Source organism: Ceratotherium simum, chromosome 4 (assembly GCF_057802395.1).
Source record: "Ceratotherium simum simum isolate JZ-2026a chromosome 4, ASM5780239v1, whole genome shotgun sequence".
Taxonomy (NCBI): domain Eukaryota; kingdom Metazoa; phylum Chordata; class Mammalia; order Perissodactyla; family Rhinocerotidae; genus Ceratotherium; species Ceratotherium simum.
The window spans coordinates 82,992,202-83,008,259 of NC_141903.1; the positions used below are offsets into that span (position 1 = coordinate 82,992,202).

Below are 16,058 nucleotides of genomic sequence, written 5' to 3' on the forward strand. Positions count from 1 at the left end.
TCCAAAATATATTCAGACAAAACAGCCTGAATTGGCTATCTTGTTTTTCGATTTTGTTTCAGATTTATTTCTGATTATAGCCTTTTTTTGAATTTAGATGCTCTCTCTTTGGGGGAATGAATAGCATTATGCTTAATCTTCTCTTGCCTATCCAAAATGAACAGAGGAAACTTTCAGGATGATGAATTATTTTTCTCATGGAGCTCTTCTCATTTTCTTTCAGGCTGTTCTGAGCCTCTGGGGATGAAATCAGGACATATACAAGACTATCAGATCACCGCCTCCAGCGTCTTCAGAACTCTCAATATGGACATGTTCACTTGGGAGCCGCGGAAAGCTCGGCTGGACAAGCAGGGCAAAGTGAATGCCTGGACCTCCGGCCACAATGACCAGTCACAGTGGTTACAGGTAATATTTTCAAAAACTGTTTCAGCACCAGCTGGTGCTCTTCCTTAGAAGATTTCCTGGTGGTTAGGTGGAAGTCGGAGGCATTACCTTCATACTAATTTAAATGTGCCTTCCTCTTTGGCTTAACTAAATTGGTAAAACAAAAATTCCTTATGAAACCATGTCCCTGTGCTATTTTTCCCCTGATATTGATTTATGGATGTGACTGTCAGATTGGTGCAGTAGATTGTACAGATCACACTATGTTTAGGTCAATTCGATCGATTATGAGAACATTTGCATTTTAACTGTCCTCTATTCTAATGCCTTGTGTCAATATTGGTTTGCAAGTGTAACAGCAGGGCTTGAAACCACCTTGAAATCATGCCACTGACCTGCAGACTGTTCCCATAGAATCATGACTCCTGACTTATTAGCTCTTTACCTGTGGTTGCTAAGCAATGGAGAATTTGATTGCATTCTCATGTGAGAGCTTGCTTATAGAAGGAAAGCATAGATACTGCAGAGTTATTTATCATTTGCAAATGAAGTAAGGTTACAGTCAGTGCTTTTTAAAACAATCTTCTTTTTAAAACAGTGGAGTACTGTTAAGTAGGCACAAATTTGTTAATCTTCTGTGGCAAAGAAAAGTAAGACAGCTTGATTCCATAATGAGATCATTTTATTTGAAAGATATGAGTTCTACTCATTGATTTTTATGCTGTATCCAAGAGTTTCAAAACTGTGGTAATTCATTGTATTTCTGGGAATCATGAAAACAATTAAAATAGCAAATGTCACTGCTCTTCAAACCATATTGCCCCATCTGAAACTGTTCTCACCAAGTCACCTGAAATTTCCATTAGTCTCTTAGTTTTTTCTTCGCTTGGCATTAATTTTCCCTGTTCTCGAAGTTAGAAATATTCACTTTTTTCTTTACTTTCCCCTGAAATTCTATCTGGATCCTTACTGATCTAGCACTTTATTCAGCTCTTTCATTGGCTACCACACATTATGGATAATTTGTATGTCTTTCTCCTTTTACTATTCTATGAACTTTTTGAAGGTAGGTTTTATATATATATATATAAAATATAAAATATATTTATCATCCCAGAACCCAGCCTGATGTCCTCGTCTTATATGTAGCAGGACTTACTAAATTAAATCATTCATTTAACATACCTTGATTTGTGATGCATCTATGAAGCATCACATAGCATGATAAATAGTGATGATTCATGAGTGAACAACACACTGTTCATGCTCTTAAGACATTACCACTTCCATAAACCATTCCCTTTATTTGGTTTGCATGACACCATACTTTCTTTGTTTTCATCTATCCCTCTAGCTCATGCTTCCCAATGTCCTCCAGGCTACCCTTCCTCTGCCCGTCATCTTCCTGCCAACCTCACTTCCACCAACTCCACACACTCACATTAACTGATTTAGCAAGTACTGGTTATCTCAACTACTGAAGAAAGCTACTCTAAAATCATTTCATTTCTCACCATCTCCACCACCACTTCCATGATCTAGGCTACCACGTCTTCCACGTGGGTTTTTGCAGAAGCCTCCTAACCAGCTTTCCTGTTTCTGGTCTCACTCCCTAGAAGTCTTTTTCCCAAATTGTAACCTGTGAGATTTTTTTTTTCTAAAATGCAAATATGATATTCTTACTCCCTTTTTTAAACCCTTCAATTGCTCCCTACCAGCCTCAGAATAAAGTGCAGATTCCTTAATATAGCCTAAAAGTCTTTTCGTGATTTGGCGCCATTTCATCTCTTACCATACTCTTCTAAATTTGCTTCATTTTCTCAAATCAAACACTCTCTCTCTTCCCATTCCTTTATAAATGTCCTCTTCCTAGAGGAAAAGAATGGGAAGAGCACCTCTGCCCACGGCATGAGCAGTCTTCTTTTGGTTAAATCCTTCAGCTACGGTTTGGATCACTGTCCTCTGGGAAGGCTTTGCCACCAGCCCCATCTCCCACCACATCTGGCTCCTGTATACAACTGTGTCATCTGTAATTCTGTCATGGTAGCATTAGCACCCCATATTGGAAATTGTGTTTTCATGCTAGATTGTTTGCTTCAGGAGGGCTGGGACCCTGTCTTTTTGACTTTCTCAACTTGTCCGGTACCCAACTAAATACCTGTCACCACACCTGACACATGGTAGGCATTCAATATTTGTTGAATGAATGGATGAATGAATAGTTCAAAATATAATTCAAGTTATTGATTTGGGCCTATACAGTATATAATTTTGATCCTCAATTTAAGAGACCAACTGCTAATCTCCTCAAATTTTAAAATAATATTTGAAAAAAAATCTAAAATCTCATATTAAAGATCTGGCCTTTATAATATAGAAACTAAATTTTTATAATATAGAGCCTTTACAAAGTTTTCAAGTTCTTAATTTGAAGAAATCGTGGAAAAATTTTTCATTTGTTAGACTTGAATGGTAAAATTAAACTTGCCCTTGTTGCTGTATAATAATTTTTAAATTGGAAATATTCCAGTCATACGTCAGATGAACTGGGTTTAGCTAATATTGTTTGTGAGTCATAATGCCATGTGGAAAAAGACAAAATATTTTACACCCATAGGTAACTCAGACAGACTAGTAGACTCTAGAAACATCCACACAAAGGGATTGGCAATGGCAAATTTCTTTAGAAAGATAAAAATAAAGCAAATATTTTTTACATGAATCAGCATATAAATTTCAGTGCAAACCTCCATCCATCACTTTTTTTAAAATGGCTTTTCAATTGTCTTGTTAAAGTCACTTGCATGCTGAAATTGATTCATTCTGCTGGTGACAGATTTTATGTCAATTCAAGACCAGTTCTTCCAGTATATGTCTATTTTTTGTTGTGTCAAGACATATTTAGAATCTCCAAGGCAAGGTAAATTGACACATTTACTTATATTTATTTTTTCTTTTTGACATCACGCAAGAAAATGCTCCAGAATTGTGACTATTTTTAGTGTTTTCTCCTCAAGAGAATATAATCTGTTCAACTGCATGTTGTTATTCTTGTTAGTGTTTTTGTTGAAGATAAGATTAATATTTTTATAGATAATGTATAGGGTGATTTTGTTTTTGAATTGTTGATATAGGGTCAATTTTTATCCCAATTTGAGGCTTCTGAATTGTAAATTATAGTTGTGTTTTTAACTAAGATGCATCAATTCTGAGAAATAGCTCTTCAGAAGAGAAACTATGTCTATTTAAATTCCCTCCTTCATTGTCAATTTCCTGATAACTTATTTTTTAAGAAATTTCTCTTATGCTATACAAGTAACCCTCTAATAACGAGAGTTTTATTTCAGTTTAATAGATTTTTCTAAAACCTAACCAGATAATATCTGGAAATAAAATTGTTGTAAATGAAAGCCAGAAAAGCCCTTTTACCTAATTGTGATATATTTTAAAGAGTTCTTATGTATTCTTTTAAGAAATTCTTTTGTATTCAAATATCACTTTAAAATTTTATTCTTATTATTACTCTAATATGTCTTCCAATCTCTTCTCCAAGGTCAAAATCTCAGAAGCTTCCCAGGCAAATTTTCTTGTGTTGTTATTCAGATGTGATATTACCCAACTGATTAGCTTCCTTGAGCTACTATTCATCATGAAATCATTATGTTATTCCCATACAAACATGGTAAAAATATGTTAAGTCCACTGGCAGTCTTAAATGAGAGGCATTTCTCAGACCTCTGAAAAAGTGTCCTTCCATCACTTTGATGGGCTTGACGTTTTCTAGAACTTTGAGCAAGAAGCCCTACCAATGCGTTTACCAAGCCTCCTAAAGTTAAATTTCAGTTTCTGCCTTTCAAAAAAATCTTACCCACACCTAGGTTGAAAGATCATAAGCCAATAATTCCTGACTCCTAGTTGTACATTCCTAACACATGGATGGACTAGATTTTAATCCCTGTTATAAAAATAAAGTGACATTTAACTTACTGAGATCTTTTAGGATTAGACTATTATCTTCTGTGGTTAGTGTCTAAACAAAGGACTCAGAAATTTATTGGATTTTAAGGTGGATTAAATAAGCCAAATGACAGAACAGGGGAAGCACATAGTAGGTCCCAGCAAGGGGTAGCTCCCTTCTTTCTCCTTCTAGTGGCTTGTGTAACTCAGGAGAGCATAATCTGACACCACCAATTATAACCAAGGATGAAGATATGCATCCATATTCTCTGCTTCTTCCAGAAGGGAATTTCCAATAAAACTGTGAAATGTCGTCATTTATTATTAGATGGGTTGCAGACTATGACCAGTGTTGATAAATTATGTGAATTGACATTGGCAAAAAAAACTACTAAATTTTTTACCTAGGTAGCATCATATTTTTCAGATTCTTTACCTGGGAGTAGTAATAATATTATTAGTAACTTAAAATGAACATTATATAATTTGGCAGTGTTCTCTACTGAAATCATATTCTTACTAGACTGCTTATATGTTTTTATGTCCATTTTCAGTGGCTTTTCAACAGATTGAGTAAATTCTGTTTTTATTTATGCTCAGATTATACAAACTGATTAAAACTCAGCATGAAATTGAGATGTTTAATGACATTCTATCAGAGGTAAGAGCATTACTGATGATAATCTTATAAATTGTGAAGAAATATTTTGGTATAGTAGATGCAACGCAACAAGGAGCACTCTGAGAATTAACTTGGATTGATTAAAAACTTTTTTAAACAAGACATCATGAATTCTCTTACAGTGAATACATTGTGTGTGTATTCATTGCCTTATTGGTGGTGACCACCTTATTGGTGGTAAATATGGATAATTCACCATCCATAATCGAATTTACTAAAAAGTTTTCAGATTTCATAAAGGGTAGCATAGTATAAATGACTAATAGGAAGGAAAATGTCATAGTGTCACCTAGGAAATGACCTTTGGTCTATTTCATGAGACATTTGCTAATTTAAGGTAGTCTGCATAGTATTTCAACCAAATTAATAGAATTAATAGAATTGTTAGACTGCACATTTTAGTATTGACCTTCGTCAAAATTGCAGCTGACCCTACATAGCTTCATTTCAATACTAATTTTATAGAAATATGTAAGAAAGAAATTGAATTCAAGTTTTCAAATTAAATAAACCTTATTTAATTTAGTCCATTTTAGATTTTTAAAAGGGAGTATTCTAGCTATAAAATTCATAACTTCTTTAAAGCCATTAACTTCTCTTATCCTCTGGACAATTTATTTACAGAAAAGCTAAAGGAAGGATTTTCAAGGATCAAGGGACCTCTAGGCCACTGGAAAACATTTGACAATATGGAGAAATATTATGATTTCCAATTCACTATTCCAAAATTTCATTTTTAGTAAACAGTATGCCTGCATGAAGGTTTCGGTTATAAGGCAGATCTAAAACAGATCAAGTAGTGAAATTTAATTTATGTATAATTGTGAAACAGCTTCCATCTTTCATAATTTTCATATATTTTTGAGTGTATGAAATGAATCAAAGGATGTCCATACTTTACTCGGACTATAAATCATCTTTAAATTTTTTTTTTTTTTGGTAAGGAAGATTGTCCCTGAGCTAACATCTGTTGCCAATCTTTCTCTTTTTGTTTGGGGAAGATTGTCCCTGAGCTAACATCTGTACCAATCTTCCTCTATTTTGTTTGTGGGATGCTGCCACAGCATGGCTTGATGAGCAGTGTGTAAGTCCGGGCCCAGGATCTGAACCTGTGAACCCTGGGCCGCCATTGCGGAGCGTGCGAACTTAACCGCTATGCCACTGGGCTGGCCCCATCTTTGAATTTTTTATAATTTTACCCTATCAAAGGGAATCTTCACTATCCAATTAGAAAAAACTTCTAAGGAGCAAAACAAAACTGAGTAGGATATTTATACAGAAAGTACTTAGAGGGCAAAGGAAAGTATAGTTAGTATTGTACTGAGCACATAAATTGAAGTCCAAAAATCTGGTTTTCAGGGCTGACAAATCACACCAATGTTCTAGGACTCAATTTTTTCTCTTTTTCATCTAAAATGTGGATGTTACAAAAAAGATAACCTTCCAGGCAACCTTCGCCTTTTAAAAACTCTCACACCACTAAGATTCTAATATCTAAATGATGACTGGCCAAATCCAAAGTAATTAGAAAATTATCAGGACCACAAGCTAATTTCTGGTGAAGTTAACAAAAAGACATCATGTAATTTAATTAGTGTTACAGATATAGCCATCTAAACTTAAAATTAACCTTTAAAAAAGTTAACTTTTACGTTATGCACAGGAAATCTACTTAATACCCAAAATATTGCCCCCACCTTTCCACTCGTTTTAATTTTGAGTCATTTCTTTAGGTTAGTGTATTATATCTCTCTATAGACAGCTTTAAAAAGAAGAATTCCCTAAGACAAAGCAATGAGACATATTAAGCCATTATGAAGCACTGTTACACTAGCATTTATGTATACCAAATCATGAAAAATACGCAAAGCAGTAGCTTCTGGTGGCTGTAGGTAGGAGTAGATTAGATTAAGTGCAGGGTGCAGTTTTGGAAAGGCAGGCCTCAACGGTACATAAGAATTTGATGGAGACTTTGTGATTTGGAGGTTATTTTAAATGGCTTCATGATTTTTAAAATTCAAATAAATATTTTGAGACACCTGTTATAATAAAACACAATGCCGGGTGCAAGGAACTGAAAGATATATTCAGCAGCGTGTCTGCCTGGGTGTGTGATTACTGCTGCCCTCATTGTCATGATTCAACATTCCAAAAGCAATAAACAGAAATGTGGGAAGTTGGATGCTTTTGTGTAGAAACAGTGTTTGAAACCATTCAAAACTGAACAGCAGCACTTATGAGAACTGTATGTGCACAGCAGGCCCTTTCATGTTTTTATGATAATGAGGATTAAATAACTTCTGATTCTTTGTGTACAAATGAATTTTAATTTGTGACATAGTTATCTTTGTATTAATGAAATACATATCAGAATGGCAACGGTTCTTCTCTAAAAATATGAGCTGAAAATATGCCAATGAGTAAGATTTAGAATTTGAGAATACTATTTCAAATAAGATGAGCATTTGTAAAAGCTTTCCAGGAAAGTGGGAATCAACTTTAATGGGTGGTGTCGTTTTGTCTTTAAAGCAGCACTCTCAGTGTCTAAGTTATGTCTGTTTTATAATGAGGCCACGGTGAGGCTGGAGTCAGCGGTGGAAGGGGACTTCCTCGCCACACGCCAGGAAGCTCATGTGACAAATTTCACCACAATATTTTACAGACCATTTAGTGAGTGAGGTGACTCCCTTTCTCGGGATATTCGTTGGATTAGAAAGCCCCGGTGCTGGCCAGCATTGCTCTTGCCACTCACCTTGTCTCGAAGGAGAGCTCCTAGTACTTTGGTGGATTTGCTCGCCCTTTAAATTTGTGGTTCCACATTGTAAAAATTGTCTGCCCCTCACAGTGCCACTGAACATTGAATACACACACACACATTAAATATTTAGAAAATGTAATTCCTGTTTTTTGGTTTAAGATAAAAAAAATAGGAAATAGGATGGAAATTCTAATTTTTTCTTCCTACAACTCGATGGCGTATCTATTGTGCACACACCACAGTTTAGAGACCGATAGTCTGTCCAACACTCTTGGTGGTAGTTCAGCTCACTTGGTCTAGTTGCTTTGGTTGATCCTAGAGACCTTTGCATTTTTCTTCAAAGCCAATGATGCTATGATGAGTAGGTCATTTGATTTTCATTTACATTCATGATTAATATCCCTCATTTATGAAGTATTTATTTGCTAGCTAATGTCAATATAAAAGTTTATTTATAGCAAATATCACATTCATTTTCTCTGTCACTATTCAATTAGAATTTCTGTGGGGAAAACCTGCCTCAGTGAAGTGACTTTTAAATCTCCAGTGTCTTTGTTTTATGCTGCAATTGTAGTTCACTGGCGTAGTGTGTCTGCTGAAAAGTGTAGGTCCATCTTCCATGCCCGTTTCTGTATTCACCTTTGGTTAAAATCTTCTCTGAGATCCTTTAGGATGTGCCTAAGGACATGTCTGCCTATAGCTTACCATTAATCACGTCTGGACTTAGTGTATATCTCAGAGAAAAATAGATATCAGTTTCCTTGTTTAGGACAGGGTGTGGCGTCAGCATCAAGGCCCACCAGAGTTTTGACTCCGTACCTCATCCCTTAGTCTCCTTGCCCAGGGTCTGTCAAACTCTCCAGATGCTGCTCCCTCCCTTTGATCTGCCCTCTACTTCCTTCGACTCCTGGTGTGTCTGACTGCCCTCCTCTCACTCCTTCTTCTCACCTGAGCTTTCCTGGGTCCTTGTCATTTGGTGTATCTACTCTTTGGCTTTGCGTTTCAGCTCCAGCCCGCCCTCTAACAGTTAATTGCCTATATATCGTCAGCCCACTTTCCTCTCCGTGGAGGTTTCAGGCTGGCCCTGGCTCTCCAAGGGCCACCAGCTGCCCCCTTGACTGCTGGCTTCTCAGTACACCTGGGTCCAGCTTGCTGCCATAGCTGACTTCAATCTTAGCTCTCTCGGTTCCTGGTCCTGGCACTCACAATTTCCATTTTTCCAGATGCTCTTTTTCTTCAGATAGTTCTACGACCAGAGTTCAGTCCTCCTGAATACAGACTCAGAGTTTCCAAAAGGCCCTCTCTTCCTCAGTCTGATTGTGAACTGATAAAATTAGGAGAACATTATCACACTTTCATCCTGAAAATGCAGCACTCTAAAGCAAATTAGGTTCCACTTCTTACCAAATGACACATTTTATCAGCATTTTCCAAAATGTACCCTGAAAAACACTGCTTCCATAAGGTTCTCAACAACAACAAAAAATGATTCTGTGCTGAAATATATCTAGTAAAGTCTATATCCTCTTCTCTGTTTTTACTGATTCAGATGCATATTAACATAGGATTCTTAAGAATCCTATAGGAAAGAGATTAGTTTTATTTGGTGATTTTCAAACTTATTTGATCACAGAGTGCTTTTTAAAAATAACTGCCTTAACATCCCCAGGAACTACTTTAGAATATTCTGTACTATGTGTACTAATTAAATTGCATTTCTGTAGCACTTTGTTGTTTTCAAAGGGCTTTTCTAATAATTTTCACTATCTTTATAATAATATGGGTACATATAATTATTTGTATAAAGTATTCTGTCTCAAGACATGAAAAAATGATTTACAGAGGTTATATGACTTAATCCTATAAGTGACATAACTTGACCCAAAAATCCAGTTTCTCTATTTTCCATTGAGTGCCATTTTTTCATGGCTGTTTACATTTGACATAATGTAGAACGAAGTCTAACCTTACCAGCCTTTTTTTCCAATCAATTTTTTTCATGATTTTTTTCAGTACAGCAAAATATATGCAAAATACATGCATTTGGAAATATGTTTTTCCAATTCACTGCATTCTTCCACTTCTGTGATAGACATACTCAGTATCACAAACAATTTCATCAATTCTGTGTCCATATCTGTACAAGCCAAGCATTTAAAATTGCCTAAATGGATTCAAGCATTATTTTCATTTCATCTCCAGAATGTTACATGTAAGCTAAAGTTAGTCCAGATGTACCTGAAGAATAGTCAGGCCATGTCATGAATAAAATGGGCTCTATACATTCACCACTCTAAGTAAGGAAAGTAACATATGAACAGTTTTGCCTGTCAGGAAACAGTTCCTATGAGCTAAAGGGCTGAGCTAGAGAAGTTTACAACAGTACACGGATATTTATTTGTTATTCAAGTGGTAAAAAATTTCTCTGCCATTTGTTGAAAAATGCATTTGATAATTTTCTTTAAAACTCTGTTTCCCTCCTGCTTAAAATGAGAGAGGATCATCCTTAAAACTTATCTTTAAATATATAAAATGTAAAGTTCATCCACCTGCAAATGTTTATACACTTCGTCTTTGCCTTCTCTCTGTTCACAGTGTGAAGTTCTCTCTCTTCATTCTAATGAGAGAGACTTTTGTAACTGACATGCATTAAATTTTAATGTAGGATTCATATTAGGATATTCACTGTTTTACAGTAAAGTGGGACACTAAACATAAGCAATAGACATTTTGTAGCATTCACCTCTGTTGAGCAATGGGAACTCGTAACGATGAAAGCATCATTATTTTACAAATACGTTCCTTGCAGGTTTTCCTCATTTAAGAAGTCAGACTATAGTCTCTTTGAATAATATGGTTTCTCTTGTCCTATACATTTTCTCTTCTATGTGCTCGGGAGCTTTTAACAGAGAAAACTTTAAAGGAGGCAGGGGTATGTGTGTGCATATATATTCAATGGAATAGATTCATGTGCCCATTTGCACTATTTTCTTGATGCTGCTAAAAATGGATAAAAAGTATTTTGTTCAATTTACCCAATAGAAGAAAGAGAAAAACCGAGAGATGTTTACCTATAGTCATTATTAAATAGTATCTATTTATATAATGTCTTGTTCTGTGGTTTTAAAATTTAAAAATAGAATAAAAATTTATAGATTGCATTCAAAATTGTATTATTGCAGAATTGTATATGGTTATTATTACCATTTTAGATGCAACATAATTAGCAAAACCAAATATGGTTAAGAGGCTTAAAGTAAATGAATGAAATAAAAGCAAGGGTAATTGAATAACTATTATTCCAGTTCAGCTCTGAGTTGCCTTTCTCCCCTCTCCATCCTACCAACCATTTGAGGCTCAGCCTTTTTTTCTTTCATGAGAAGCACTGTGGAGTTTTAATCCCCAAAGCTGTAGGATTTGATGGCCCTTCATGAGTACCACAGGACCCATCTGTTCTGTTAGGCATATGCCTGATGACGTGGGAGGAGCTGTATCTACAAGATAATGGATCTAAGAATGTAACACTATATATATATGTATGTTTCTACAGCTGCCTCAAAGCTCTGAAATGGGAAATAGGGAAAATTCTAAAAATAAAGCAGCTTTAAAGCCCTCAGTGGGAAAAAGCACACCACCTGCTGCTCGTCCCTTCTTGCATGTTGGTGTCAAAGTCGTTTTCTACAAGTGTAGTTTGGGGACCGTTTGCATCAGGATCGGCTGGCTGACATGGGCTAGCTGAAAATGCAGGTCCTAAATCCCATCCCCAGAGATTCTGATGTTATTAGGTCTGGATTGGGCATAGAAATGTGTGTTTTGGGATATACATCCTGGGATTCTTGCACAAGGTAAAGTATGAGAGAAAAGGAATTAGTAATTTATGGCTTGACTGAGAAACATATTCATTTAGAGGCAATGATTTTAGTGAGACTTGTTTAGAAAAATTGAACTGAAAGTGATCTGAGTATGAGTCCAATTGCAGTTTAGGAGTAGAGTATCAGGATACTTCAAATTAAGCAAAAGTCATGGTACTGGTATGCAGAATTCAAAACTTCAGGCTTATATTGATCTGACTCTTATTAAATGAGTGACTACAACAATCCTGACTCTGTAGGAAATAAGGTGTATCAAAGATACACACATAAAACTAGGTTTAAAATCTGAGAAAGAGGATCTGGATTGGGTTCTGCCTCTCCAGTATTCTCTAGCTATGAACCGTATATGTACGTATATGTAGCATAAAGCTCTAGTATATGGAATTATGGAATTTAAATAGTCAAGGATTTTTGTTAATTAGTCCTTTGATATGTGTAGCACAATAACAGGTATTCTTAACAATGAATATGTGACACTACCAATTTCTGAAGTACCGTTTGAAGAGAGCAAATATGTTCAGTGAGGATGGAGTATTAAGTTTACTGTTGAAGAGGACTTGTTTAAAGCAGGTGCTTGATGCATGTTGAAAGTCTGTTGAACAATATTTTTAAAAATTGTCCATATTTCTGCAGTTTATAGAGTAGTTTTAAATTTAAATGATATATTTGATAAGAAACAGTATTTCATAACTGTAAGGATCGTAGACTGTATAGCAAAACTGTCTGGGTTCAAACTCCTTCTCTGCCACTCACCAGCTGTGTGACTATGGACAGGCAAATCCACCTGCTAGTGTCTCAATATTCTCATTTTCTAAGTAGGAATAACAGTATCTATCTTATAGGGTTGTGTGAAGGACTAAAAGAATTAACATAAGTAAAGGGCTTAAAAATTAACTACTATAAAAATGTTAGCTACTATTGTTGTATTAATCAGAATAACCCAGTAACCAGTGAAACTATGTACAGCATTTTCTTTCATTTGAGTTTGCAGATAAAAATACAGAATGCTTAGTTAAGAATTTTGGATAAATGGTGAATAAGTTTTTAGTATAAGGGTGTCCCAAATATTGTGGGGGACATACTTACACACACAAAAATAATGTTGTTTGTTTGAAAATTCAAATTTAACTGGGTATCCCATATTTTATTTTGCTAAATCCAGCAACCCTATTTTCTCTCCATCTCATTTGCTTTCTTTCCCCTGGTATCTCTAATTGAACTACGTTATGATGCTGATATAGTGGTGATTTAGTCAATAGATAGTGGTTTTAATAGATTGCTCATCTGTAATTGTTTTGCAGTTTGCCTATATTCCAGATGAATAGGCATTGGAAAGCCAACAGTTTATTAACTCCCACGCAAACATGCTTAAATTGACCTCCACTTCAATATTATTAATCTCTATTTTGTTCTGGGAAAAAGAAGCTGTTCTTCATTCTGGCTCTTCTGTGCTTAGTGGATTTCTGGGGATAAGATGAATCCTTTGGGATCCACACATAGAACCAGGTGATACACTCTGGAAGTCAGTCTCTCTGAATATATAGGAACTCTGTATAATATTTTCCATCATGAGAATTGATTGAAGTTGCCAGGAATGCCCCTGAGTGACTCAGGATATTGTGCCTACAGTTTGCAGAGCTTGCCACTAGATGGCATTTAAGATCCTTAAAGTTTTTTGGCTCAGTGAATTCATATTATAAGAAGACATACATACAGTGTTTAGGACCTGAACTCTAATCTTGATCCCCTTACCTACTAACTGTGACATTGGGAATGGTATTTTCCTCTTGAGCATCCATTTCTTCATCTGGGAAATGTAGTTAATGCCCGCTCCACAGGGCTATTGGAAGATTGAATGCGATCATGTATATAAAAGATTCTGCAAGGTGCCTGGAATGGCGGGGTAAGTGCCCCATGTGAGTTCTCTTCCCTGCCTCTTCCTCAGCATTGAAACAGAAACTCTAGAGATTAGTGGTACTGGAGCTAATTTTGACCCCAGATCCTATGGCTGTAGTACATTTAATCAAAAGACAAAAGTAAAGGAGGAAACACAGGCTACTTTGTGTCCCTATCTTCAAATCAGGTTATTTCATATATTCCAAAAGCTGCCTGGACGCCTGGATTTCTCCTCAATATTTCTACTTAACTATCTGAAAAATGCTGGAGAACCGCCCCAGTGCTGCGTGCCCCCCACCCCCACCCCTCCCCTCAGACTGCTGCACCTTGTGAGATTGTTCATTGTTTTATTAGTCCAACTTTCCTTCTTCTGGAAAGTCATTCCCTTTGGGGAGCTACCCCAGTCTAACTAGGTGTTTGTAATAGGAGCTGCCAACATGTCACCCATTCCCTCACCATGGCTGAGTTCTTCAAGGAAGAGCCTAGAACTTCCTTGTAGAGTGGGTTTAAGGGAGGGATCTTATTGGAATTGTCACATGAAAGGTAGAAGCAGAGGTAGGAGACATTCCTTTAAGCTGTACTTGTAGAGCAAGCACACCATCATTTACGACAAAGTGACTATTTAGAGAGACTTTGTGGAGAGCTGAAGGAGAAACCAAAAACTCCCAGCCACCTTCTCGCAGCCACCACTCTGCCCTCAGGTATGAAACTGGGAGACAAGCTGGCCCCGACCTGCCACAGGAAGAGAGCTACTCCAAGAGCATGAGGTGGAGAAGGGAATCCCAACATGCTTTGCTGTTTCTTGAGCTCACTATTCATATTAATGGACACCTTTTTTCCATCTCCTGGGCCATAGTAACCAACAAGAAGTAGAGGATGCCAAATATTTAAGCAAAATTCATGGTGTAAAAGACCTTAGGTTTTAGAAAAGTCTATCCACTGATAGACTTATGGGGTTGTTTTTGTTTGTTTGGTCCTGGAGGTCTTTGAGAACGTAGTGATAGAATAACATTATTCTGCCTATAGTTCAGGTTTTGGGGAAAAAATGCTACTGGAAAATACAACACTTAAAAAAGTCTATCTATAAATAATATCATGAATTAAAATGCTAATCAGGTTTAAATATAGAAAGTATAGAATCTCTTTACGAAGTTTTATTCTTCCAGTATTTTTTTTAATATACTAAAATCTGTTTATATAGAGCATAAATATATTCATTTCCGAGGTGGGTTTTTTAATGGATCAAATAATTGCAAAACATATTAGACAAATATATCTTATTTCTTACTATTTCCTTTATAATTTTGAAAAGTTTACCTACTTTTTAATATGTCCAAAATAGATTAGAAGCAATAGTTATTTTCTAGTACAAGTCAAATAAATCAGATTTATTATTTTTCTACCACTTTACACAATGCATGTAGAATTACAAAGAACATGGGGAAATGAGCAATAGCATTAAACTGGCCAATCAATGCTAATTAGGTGACACCTCTATCCAAGACCTTCAAGTTTCAATCATTGAAGCCTCATACCTGTTATGATATTAGAATATTAATGAGGCAAGAATGTAACACATCCATACCTCAGTATGTTGAGTTACAGAGTTTGGTTTTTACAGGGGGATTTAATTACAGAATTTTAGACTACCAAGTACGGAATCTAGCCCATAATCATATGACACATGACACCTATTGAAGAGATCAAACATAGAAGATTAGATTATTGTCCACGACATTCGCTGCTGCTACGCCCTGCAGTTCTCCTTTCTGGAAGCAGATAAACCTTCTCACCAACTGACTTCACTCTGCCTTAGGACTTACCTTGGCCAAAGAATGGGAGCAAAAGTGAGGCTTCTCTTTTGAGTGGAAGGTTTTGGAAATGGAAAAAACAGGTAGTGGGTCCTAATTTACATTACAAAACGAGGCACAGGAGCATGATGTCACTGTCATGTAGATTCATCTGACAGATACAGCAGTCTCATGAGGCCAAAAGGAGGTCATCCAGCAAGTTCTTTAAATGCCTTGAAGCCAGAGAGTAGAGAACGTACAAAATAGGAATAATAATACTTACTAATTTGTAGGGTTTTTCTAAGCTTTAAATTATGTAATGCGGGTGTAATATTCAGCAAAAAGCCTTGTTCATAGTAAACCCTCATTACATAGGTAAGACAATAAGAATGGTGATGGTGATAATTACAGCAGTGCTCCTCTGGACCTCACTCAAAAGGAGATATTTGCCAATGAAGTGCAATTGACAGGAACTGGGTGAGAAAGCCAACACTTAATGACAACGATTGAACAAAATTAGCTAGTTTTGCAAAGAATGTTTCAACAGAAGTTGCAGACCAATAGCAGTGGGCTGGATTCAGACGGCCCAGTTTTTATAAGATGGCACTGGTGCTGTTTCAATTTTAATTTGAATGGCTTAAGTGGGGCGTATGCCCTCTCATTCACCACAGTCTCCCACTTCCTCTTACCTTTCTGATCTAAAACTGTCACTTGAT

At 36.2% G+C, this 16,058-nt stretch overlaps 1 protein-coding gene across 2 annotated transcripts in view; it reads left to right on the plus strand.

Moving 5' to 3' along the window:
• EDIL3 (EGF like and discoidin domains 3) overlaps positions 1-16,058 on the plus strand; it is a 374,627-nt gene that overhangs the window by 284,016 nt on the left and 74,553 nt on the right. For both annotated transcript variants that reach the window (XM_087430080.1, XM_004420388.3), the window contains one exon: positions 224-408. In XM_087430080.1, the coding sequence (XP_087286206.1) occupies positions 224-408 (185 nt within the window). The remainder of the gene's footprint in view (positions 1-223; positions 409-16,058) is intronic.